Here is an 11,139-nt window from a genome sequence, read left to right as displayed (position 1 = left end):
TAATTCCATGGGGTCCCCGGGAGTGTGTCAGTATTGCATGGGGTCCCCGGGAGTGTGTCAGTATTGCATGGGGTCCCCGGGAGTGTGTCAGTAATTGCATGGGGTCCCCGGGAGTGTGTCAGTAATTCCATGGGGTCCCCGGGAGTGTGTCAGTATTGCATGGAGTCCCCGGGAGTGTGTCAGTAATTGCATGGGGTCCCCGGGAGTGTGTCAGTATTGCATGGGGTAGAAACATAGAAGATAGGAGCAGGAGTAGGCCATTCGGCCCCTCGAGCCTGCTCCGCCATTTAATGAGATCATGGCTGATCATCCAAACTCAGTACCCTGTCCCTGCTTTCTCCCCATATCCCTTTAGCCTTAAGAAATATATCTAACTCCTTCTTGAATATATTTAATGAATTGGCCTCAACTGTCTTCTGTGGTAGAGAATTCCACAGGTTCACCACTCTCTGGGTGAAGAAATTCCTCCTCATCTCTGTCCTAAATGGCTTACCCCTTATCTTTAGACTGTGACCCCTGGCTCTGGACTCCCCCGCCATCGGGAACATCCTTCCTGCATCTAGTCTGTCTAGTCCTGTTAGAATTTTATAAGTTTCAATGAGATCCCCTCTCATTCTTCTAAACTCCAGCGAGTATAAGCCCAATCGACCCAATCTCTCCTCATACGTCATTCCTGCCATTCCAGGTATCAGTCTGGTGAATCTTCACTGCACTCCCTCCATGGCAAGAACATCCTTCCTCAGATAAGGCGACCAAAACTGCACACAATACTCAAGGTGTGGTCTCACCAAGGCCCTGTACAACTGCAGCAAGACATCCTTGTTCCTGTACTCGAATCCTTTCGCTACGAAGGCCAGCATACCATTTGCCTTCTTAACCGCCTGCTGCACCTGCATACTTACCTTCAGCGACTGGTGCACAAGGACACTCAGGTCTCGTTGCACTTCCCCTTCTCCCAATCTATTGCCGTTCAGATAATAATCTGCCTTCCTGTTTTTGCCACCGCATTTATCCACATTATACTGCATCTGTCATACATCTGCCCAATCACCCAACCTGTCCAAATCATACTGGAGTTTCTCGGCATCCTCCCCACGGCACACACGACCACCCAGCTTTGTGTCATCTGCAAACTTGGAGATATTACATCTATCTAGTTCCCTTGTCTAGATCATTAATATATATTCTGAATAGCTGGGGTCCTAGCACCGATCCCTGCGGTACCCCACTAGTCAATGCCTGCCACTTGGAAAAAGACCCGTTTATTCCAACTCTTTGCTTCCTGTCTGCCAGCCAGTTCTCTATCCAAGTCAGTACCTTGCCCCCAATCCCATGTGCTTTAACTTTACACGCTAATCTCTTATGCGGGACCTTATTGAAAGCCTTCTGAAAGTCCAAATACACCACATCCACTGGTTCTCCCTTATCTATTCTACCAGTTACATCCTCAAAAAATTCCAGTAGATTAGTCAAGCACGATTTACCTTTTGTAAATTCATGTTGACTTTGTCCGATCCTGTCAGTTTTCCAAGCACTCTGCTATTACATCTTTTATAATGGACTCTAGCATTTTCCCCACAACCAATGTCAGGCTTACTGGTCTATAATTCCCCGTTTTCTCTCTAGCACCTTTTTTGAATAGTGGAGTAACATTAGCTACCCTCCAATCCATGGGAACTGTTCCAGAATCTATAGAATTTTGGAAGATGACCAGCAATGCATCTACTATTTCTAGGGCCACTTCCTTAAGTACCCTAGGATGTAGATTATCAGGCCCTGGGGATTTATCGGCCTTCAATCCCATCAATTTCCTTAACACCATTTCCCTACAAATACTGATTTCATTCAGTTCCTCCCTCTCATTAGACCCTATGTTCCCCGACATTTCTGGGAGGTTATTTGTGTCCTCCTTTGTGAAGACAGAACCAAAGTATGTATTTAATTGGTCTGCCATTTCTTTGTTCCCCATTATAAATTCCCCTGATTCTGACTGCAAGGGACCTACGCTTGAATTCACCAATCTTTTTCTCTTCACATATCTATAGAAGCTTTTACAGTCAGTTTTTGTGTTCCTAGCAAGCTTACTCTCATACTCTATTTTCTCCCTCTTAATTAGTCCCTTTGTCCCCCTTTGCTGAATCCTAAACTGCTCCCAATCCTCAGGTTTGCTGCTTTTTCTGACCAATTTATATGTCCTCTCCTTGGATCTTATGCTATCTCTAATTTCCCTTGTTAGCCACGGTTCAGTCACCTTTTTTGTTTTATTTTTATGCCAAACAGGGATGAACAAATTCTGTAGTTCATCCATGCGATCTTTAAATGTTTGCCATTGCCTATCCACCGTCAACTCTTTAAGTAACATTCCCCAATCCATCCTACCCAACTCGCGCCTCATACCATCGTAGTTTCCTTTATTGAAATTCAGGACCCGAGTCTCTGAGTCAACTATTTCACTCTCCATCTTAATGAAGAATTCTATCATATTATGATCGCTCCGCCCCAAGAGGCCTAGCACAACAAGATTGCTAATTAATCCTTTCTCATTACATAATACCCAGTCTAAGATGGCCTGATCTCTAGTTGGTTCCTCGACATATTGGTCCAGGAAACCATCCCGTATACACTCTAGGAATTCCTCCTCCACAGTATTGTTACTAATTTGGTTAGCCCAATTTAGATGTAGATTAAAGTCACCCATGATAACTGCTGTACCCTTATTGCACACGTCTCTAATTTCCCGTTTAATGCCATCCCCAACCTCGGCATTACTGTTTGGGGGTCTGTATACAACTCCCACTAACGTTTTCTGCCCCTTGGTAGTTCTCCGCTCTACCCATACAGATTCCACATCATCAGAGCTAATATCCTTCCTTACTATTGTGTTAATCTCCTCTTTAACCAGCAATGCTACCCCACCTTCTTTTCTTTTTTGCCTGTCTTTCCTGAATATTGAATACCCCTGGATGTTGAGTTCCCAGCCTTGGTAACCCTGGAGCCATGTTTCCGTAATCCCCATCATATCATATCCATTTACATCCATTTGCGCACCTAATTCATCCACCTTATTATGAATGCTCCTCGCATTAAGACACAAAGCCTTCAGGCTTATTTTTTTAACACTCTTAGACCTTTTAGAACTATTATTTATTGTGGCCATGTTTGATTTAAACCCTTGACTTCTCTGTCTCCTTCCTGTCTTTTGATTCAATCCTTGTTTCCCATTCCTCAGTCTCCCTGCACAGGTTCCCAACCCCCTGCCATTTTAGTTTAAGCCCTCCCCAACAGGGGTCCTCGGGAGTGTGTCAGTAATTGCATGGGGTCCCCGGGAGTGTGTCAGTAACTGTATGAGGTCCCCGGGAGTGTGTCAGTAATTGCATGAGGTCCCCAGGAGTGTGTCAGTAATTGCATGATATCCCCGGGAGTGTGTCAGTAATGGCATGGGGTCCCCGGGATTGTGTCAGTAATTGCATGGGGTCCCCGGGATTATGCCAATAGTTACAGGGGGTCCCTGGGAATGTGTCAGTAATTGCATGGGGTCCCTGGGAGTGTCTCAGTAATTGCATGGGGTCCCCGGGATTGTGTCAGTAATTGCATGGGGTCCCCGAGAGTGTGTCAGTAATTGCATTAGGTCCCCGGGAGTGTGTCAGCAATTGCATGAAGTCCCCGGGAGTGTGTCAGTAATTGCATGGGGTCCCCGGGAGTGTGTCAGTAATTGCATGGGGTCCCCGGGATTGTGTCAGTATTGGATGGGGTCCCCGGGATTGTGTCAGTATTTACAGGGGGTCCCCGGGAGTGTGTCAGTAATTGCATGAGGTCCCCGGGAGTGTGTCAGTAATTGCATGAGGTCCCCGGGATTGTGTCAGTATTACAGGGGGTCCCCAGGAGCGTGTCAGTATTAGAGGGGGTCCCCGGGAGCGTGTCAGTATTACAGGGGGTCCCCGGGATTGTATCGGTATTACAGGGGGTCCCTGGGATTGTGTTGGTATTACAGGGGGTCCCCAGGAGTGTGTCAGTATTTACAGGGGGTCCCCGGGAGTGTGCTCCTCCAACCCTCCGATGCTCACCCGCCCCCACTCCTCCAATCCTCCGATCAGCCGCTCCAGTCCCGATCCGTCTTCCCCCCCCACCCCACGCTCTTCCAATTGGTCCCGACCAACCCCCCCACCCTTCGTCCCCCTGACAAACCAACTTCCGCCCCCCCCCCACCGCACCCGATCCCTCCTCTCTGTGGCCTAGTGCCGCAGACCTACCCGCCCGCAGCCAGCCATCCATCTGGCTGGCTGCGGGTGGGAATCAGAGGTTTGAAATGCAAATCAGGCCCCGCCGTTAAATTTGGCAGGGCCTGCGGAAATCCTGCTCTCCCGGATTTCCTGACCGCTTCCGAGCTCCCCCCAACCCCGCTCCCAACCCGCCTCCGGATTAAAATTTCAGCCGAAATGTGTCAGTAGACGAAGCCCTGTCGATCGCTGTAAGTTGACAATTCTGTAAACTCAAGCAGACGATTTCTCGCCCCCACCCTCAGCCTGCATTTCCCCTCCGCCTCCTGCCCACTTGCTCTCCTGAGGGTACGGATTCAGGCTGGGGTACAGTTCCCTCGCGGAGAGCATTCCGCATGGCTGTATCTGATGAGTTCCATGCCCCAAATCGCCAATCTTGGGTAGAACGGAGAGTCAATTACAGGCCCACATTCCGCACCCCTTAAATTCCTAGCACACACCCAGGTGGTACAATGCACTGTCATTTCCCCGAGCTCCAGTTCTGTTGGTGGGCCTGTGTTTTTATAAAGTTGCACCACGCGGAGCTCCCCCACACACGGAGCTCTCCATCAGTTTAAATGGCGGGGGGGGGGGGGGGGGCGTTTATCCTGGCCTGGGGATCCCCTGGACACAGGATGGACTGAGTTAGGACCGCGTGCTCCACCCAGTGATGATATTCCCATATTCCCTGTGTCCTAGCGATACCATAGACCCCCCCCCCCCCGGCCCAGGAACAGGCCCAGGAACAGGAAAATCTACCCTGCAAATCAGGATTAATCCCTCAGGAGCCAGGATATCAGGGTCAGCTGAGAGAGATTTACAGAACAAAGACACAATCTGTTTATCAGTATCCTTGAGTAAATCAGAGCATTCATGAGATTTTGATTTTTCTTTTAAAAACACCCTTTGAGTGCTGGGAATTTGAAATGGATATAGAAAACTCTGGAAAGACACAGCAGGGGCGTGAGCGAGCGTAGCGAGGAAAGGACGGGGTAAAGTGTCGGGAAGGGCCTCATGGTCAAGCCTGATGGAATGATCCACATCCAACACGTTATCCCGCCTCCCCCTCTGTTCGGACACGCTGCCGGGAAGTACCAGAACGTCCTACATTCAAAAAACCCTCGCCAGCTGGGGAAACTTTAATTTCCGTTCAATCCCATCCCAGACTGCGAGCACAACAGGGCACGGTGCGGTTCCCAGTGACACCTGGTTAAACAGCTGACAAAAATACAGCCAGGCTCAGGTGCCAAGTCACAATCATTCCTGAATCCCGCGGTCCAATTAAACTTCACTGGTCTGGTAAATAAATAAAAACTATGGGGGGGGTGGGGTAAATAAAAACCCGCTGAACCCAGTGTCAAAAATAAACAATTACAAAAATGTACAGCCTATAAAGACACTTTGAAGGTGATTTTCAAGTTTTAAAGGCGAGTCGTCGACAGGGAAATGCAGGAGAAGGTGTGCTGTCCTGGCACATCGCTCAGTCGACCCAACGCCACCTTTCACAATGTCATGGCACACTTGGGCAGGAATTGCACCCTCACAAATGCTTCGCCCACCCCACACCCACTCCAGTCTTCTGACTGACACTGGGGTGACGGGGCACGCGCGGACACCAGCTATTCGACAACAGGGAGCAGCGCGGTCACATTGTCCTCCTCCAATATCCGGACACCTATACGCAATCAAGTGACGCTGGGTTAACAGTGTGCACGGGACACCAGCTATTCGACAACGGGGAGCAGCACGATCACATTTCCCTCCTCCAATATCCGGACATCTATACGCAATCAAGTGACGCTGGGGTTAACAGTGTGCACGGGGCACCAGCTATTCGACAACGGGGAGCAGCGCGGTCACACTGTCCTCCTCCAATATCCGAGACACTTGCACGGAATCAGAAAGCATCCGATTTCCTCAACCCCACCCTCTCGCTAGCCTTCACCCTAATGTAACGAGGTTGATGCCAATTGCAGCATGCCCCCGCCATCCCCAACATCCAAACCCCTGCAGAATCCCACCAAGCAGATGGTGGAACCAGGCCCCTTCTGATCTGCGTGGCTCAGTACACGGGGGCGAGTTCAGCCACCAACCAATCGGGAGGTCTTGACAAGCACGGTTGCTCCCACGGCAGTGCCCCTTTAAATACCCCGCCGAGGCTTTGAAGCCTGATGGTGATATGTGCAGAAATGTCAATCTTACAGCTCAATAAAAAAATTAGTCATTTGCCCCACAGAAAATTGTGTGCGTGTGCGCCCTCACACATTTTGAAAGACACTTACTTAAGTGAAACAGATATCGCTTTAAAAAATTGTAGAGAGTCACCTTAAAGGAGTCACATTAGTTTTTTTGAAAAAATAATCGTTTGCAGCCTCACACACACACGCACATACAGGCCTGGGATGATGTCCCTGTGCATTTTGTTATCAGGGGCCTGATGGTGCTGTGGAGTCCTCCAAGTCCTGGGTTTCCATCTCTAGATCCACCTTCTCCTGGTGCCGGATGCTCACCCCCAGCACCATAAGCTGCACCCCACCGAAGAGCAGTGCCAACTGCACAATGTAGGTCTGCACCAGCCAGAGGACCAGCGCCATCCCGTAACAGACCACCAGGAACAGAGCCATCCCGTGAAGCCAGAGCTTGACCAAGCCCCTGAGGCCCAGGACATCCAGGGCCATCCTGACGACCGGGGAGGCCAGGCAGAGGAAGCCCACCACGAACATGTCGAAGAGGTGCCGGATGAAGTTGAAGGAGATCTCAAAGTGCTCAGGAGCTTCGCATCTCTTGGTGGGAGCCGCATAACCAGGTGGACCTTGAGGTCCAACAGCCACCTCCTCCACCCCTTGCTCCTCCTCTTCCTCGTCCTTCTTCTCCAACTGCTGGTGGTCTACCTTCTCCAACTGCTGGTGGTCTACCTTCTCCAACTGCTGGTGGTCTACCTTCTCCAACTGCTGGTGGTGGTCTACCTTCTCCAACTTGACCTCTTCCTCCAGCTGGGTCTTCTTTGCCTTGAGGCGCCTCCTGACCCAGCGCAGGGAAGGCTTGAGCCAGCCCAGAGCCCTGGCCAACAGGGCAGCGAAGTTGGGGAAGAGCCTGAAAAACCAGCGAGCCCTCTTCATCCCGGGAGAACTTTCAACCGCGCTGCCCTGGGCTGGCGTCTCCGCGGGGCTCCGCTCCGTCCTCGCCCGCTCCGCGGTGTTCCCCATGAAATTAACCAGGAGAAATGCGGACAAACTCATGCATGAAACTGTGTTGCAGCCAGCAAAAAACAAAAAGAAGAGAGAGAGGGAGGAAACAGCTGGGACCTTCCTTTCTCCTCCTCCCCCGCTCTAGGAAATTCTTCCTGACGTTATGAAAGGCGGGACTTTACGGAAACGTAAGAAGCTCATGTTACACAATGTGGCAAAGGTTTGCAACAGTGCCGAGTTGCAAGCGAAATTCACAACTCAACGCAGGGCCGGAATTAACTTTTCGGGGTTGGAGTGTAAGGCGGAAATTCACTTTTGCCTTTCTCCACCCACCCCCACCAAACTCCCAACTTGGCATTTATATAGCGCCTTTAACGTAGTAAAAACGCCCGCAAGGCGGGAGCGTTATAAAACCCCAGCATTTTTTGACTCCCAGCCACATAAGAAGAAATTAGGTCGGGTGACCGGTCAGGAGAGGCGGAGAGGTTTAGGCAGGGAATTCCAGAGCTTAGGGCCTAGGGAACAGAAGGCATGGCCGCCAGTGGTTGAGCGATTATAATCAGGGATGCTCAAGAGGGCAGACTTAGAAGAGCGCAGATATCTGGGGCTGGGGATATTACAGAGATAGGGAGGGGTGAGGCCACAGAGGGATTTGAAAACAAGGATGAGAATTTTGAAATTGGGGCGTTATTTAACCGGGAGCCAGTGTAGGTCAGCGAGCACAGGGGTGATGGGCGAACGGGACTTGGTGTGAGTTAGAACACGGGCAGCCGAGTTTTGGATCACCTCAAGTTTACGAAAGGTAGAATGTGGGAGGCCGGCCAGGAGTGCGTTGGAATAGTCAAGTCTAGAGGTAACAAAGGCGTGGATGATGCAGCACAGGCCACTCGGCCCATCGCACCTTTACAGGCTCTCTGTAAGAGCCATCCACTTTGTCCCATCCCTCTGCCCAGCCCTCTCTAAGGCCTTCACATCCTTCTTAAAGTGCGGTGCCCAGAATTATTGAAGTCCTCTTTATTTGAAGTGTAGTCACTGTTGTAATGTAGGAAACACGGCAGTTACTGTGCGCACAGCAAGATCCCACAAGCAGCAATGAGATAAATGACCAATTAAGCTGTTTTAATGAGATTGTTGATTGAGGGATAAATATTGGCCTCAGCACACCGGGGAGAACTCCCCTGCTCCTCTTCGAAATAGTGGCCGTGCGATCTTTTCCATCCACCCGAGAGGGGCAGACGGGGCCTCGGGTTAACGTCTCATCCAAAAAGCGGCACCTCCGACAGTGCAGCGCTCCCTCAGCACTGATACTGGAGTGTCAGGCAGAATTATGTGCTCAAGTCTCTGGAGTGAGTCTTGAAACCACAATCTTCTGACACAGAGGCGAGAGTGCTACCATGTCTGACGGCTAAATATTCCCTTTTACTTTTTGTTCAACCAATCATCTGGAGCATTGCACCAAGTCAGTCAAGTCCCGTGGTAAAGCGAGGGTTAAAGGGCAGGAGATCATTGGACCAGGTCATGCAGAAGGAATTCAGCAGGGTTGTGGGATTCCTCATGGTCCAGGCCCATTGACTGTACACATGTGGCCATGCGAGCCCCTCATTTAATGTCGGAGGTGTTCAGGAACAGGAAGGTACTCCATTCCTGTCCTTATTTTTATATAATACTTTGATTTTATATTATCGTTTATAATTAAATAGCAAAATTCATGGCAGTGTGGAAGCAGGGAGGCAGACTTGTCTCTACTGGTAAGGCAGGGAAGGGATTAGTAGAGACACTGGAAGATTGTTTTATGACTCATTTTTATGATGCGTGTCAGCCGTGGCTCAGTGGGTCGCACCCTTGCCTCTGAGTCCGACAGTTGTAGGTTCAAAGACCTGCTTCAGAGACTTGAGCACAAAAATCTAGGCTGACATTCCCAGTGCAGTGCTGAGGGAGCGCTGCACTGTCAGAGGTGCCATTTTTCGGATGAGACGTTAAACCGAGGCCCCGTTGCCCTCTCGGGTGGATGTAAAAGATCCCATGGCACTATTTCGAAGAAGAGCAGGGGAGTTACCCCCAGTGTCCTGGCCCAATATTTATCCCTCAATCAACATCACTACAAAACAGATTATCTGGTCATTGTCACATTGCTGTTTGTGGGAGCTTGCTGTGTGCAAATTGGCTGCCACATTTCCTACATTACAACAGCGACTCCACTTCCAAATAGTACTTCATTGGCTGTAAAGCGCTTTGGGACGTCCGGTGGTCGTGAAAGGCGCTATATAAATGCAAGTCTTTCTTTCTTTTCTGTTTGCAAAAGAGCCCACAAGGGGAGAAAGCATCTTGGATTTGATTATGAGTAATTGGACCGATCAACTCTCCAATGCAAAGTTGGGGGAGGCTTTCAGTATCAGAATGTGATCACATTTGACCTTACAAGAATTGGAGAGGTTACCAAAAACCCAAAGAAAATTGCTGAATTTTAAGAATTTTACCTTTATGCGCTTGAGAAGTCTTGTTAGATGGGCCGAGAAGGTTTAAATATGGCTAGGGGAGTGGCGGAACTGTGGATTTCCTTCAAGATTCTGAATGCAATGGACCAATTTGTACCCATGCAAAGCAAAGGTACCAAGGGGTACTTACACTGGGGTACGGTAGCACAGTGGTTATGTTAATGGTATTAGTTAAACCAGTTAGGCCTAAACTAGTAACTCTGCTGAGACGTGAGTTCAGATCTCCACTATGGCAGTTTGTGAATTTGAACTCGTGATTAAATAAATCTGATTGATTAAAAAGCTGGTAGTGGTAATGGGGACCATTGTTGTAATAAACCCAACTACTTGACCAATACCCTTTAGGGGAGGAAACCTTGCCTGGTCTTCTTCTTAGGCAGTCCCTCGGAACCGAGGATGACTTGCATCCACATTAAAAATGAGTTCTCAGGTGACTGATGAGTCCAATGCGGGACCTACAGTCTCTGTCACAGGTGGGGCAGACGGTGGTTGAAGGGGCGGGTGGGTGGGGTGCTTGGGTTGACGTGCGCTCCTTGCGCTTGGCTTCCGCTTGCTCCCGGCGAAGAGACTCGAGGTGTTCGGCGCCTTCCCGGATGCTTCTCCTCCATTTTGTGCGGTCTTGGGCCAGGGATTCCCAGGTGTTGGTGGGGATGTTGCACTTTTTCAAGGAGGCTTTGAGGGTGTCCTTGAAGTGTTTCCTCTGCCCACCTGGGGCTCTCTTGCCGTGCTGGAGCTCCGAGTAGAGCGCTTGTTTTGGGAGTCTCGTATCGGGCATGCGGACAATGTGACCCGTCCATCGGAGCTGATTGAGCGTGGTCAAAGCTTCGATGCTGGGGATGTTGGCCTGAGCAAGAACACTGGTGTTGGTGCGCCTATCCTGCCAATGGATTTGCAGGATCTTGCGGAGGCAGCGTTGGTGGTACCTCTCCAGTGCTTTGAGGTGCTTGCTGTACATGGTCCATGTCTCTGAGGCATACAGCAGGGCAGGTATCACTGCTGCTCTGTAGACCATGAGCTTAGTGCCGGGTTTGAGGTCCTGGTCTTCAAACACTCTCTTCCTCAGGTGACTGAAGACTGAAGGTGGTGTTGGACTTCGTCGTCGACGTCTGCCCTTGTTGACAGTAAGCTCCCGAGCTATGGCCTATGTGTGACTCCAGATCCCCAACAGTAGTGTGATTGGCCCCTTAATTGCCCTCTGCA

The 11,139-nt window shown here is 50.0% G+C and overlaps 1 protein-coding gene across 1 annotated transcript; it reads right to left on the bottom strand.

The window, feature by feature from the left end:
• Positions 1-4,224: 4,224 nt before the first annotated feature.
• On the bottom strand, positions 4,225-7,790 carry cunh6orf47 (chromosome unknown C6orf47 homolog). Its single transcript, XM_085974958.1, has one exon. The coding sequence runs from the start codon at positions 7,493-7,495 to the stop codon at positions 6,683-6,685; it is 813 nt and encodes a 270-aa protein (XP_085831084.1). The 5' UTR covers positions 7,496-7,790; the 3' UTR covers positions 4,225-6,682.
• Positions 7,791-11,139: the final 3,349 nt, after the last annotated feature.

The sequence above is a fragment of the Somniosus microcephalus genome, unplaced genomic scaffold (assembly GCF_052327205.1).
Source record: "Somniosus microcephalus isolate GS21.2 unplaced genomic scaffold, FLI_Smic_1.0 unresolved_chr1, whole genome shotgun sequence".
Taxonomy (NCBI): Eukaryota; Metazoa; Chordata; class Chondrichthyes; order Squaliformes; family Somniosidae; genus Somniosus; species Somniosus microcephalus.
This window is presented reverse-complemented; position numbering and strand designations above follow the sequence as displayed.

Bases quoted from the DNA above. Each gene is read 5' to 3' on its own strand.
- cunh6orf47 (XM_085974958.1), bottom strand. From the start codon at position 7,495: ATGAGTTTGTCCGCATTTCTCCTGGTTAATTTCATGGGGAACACCGCG.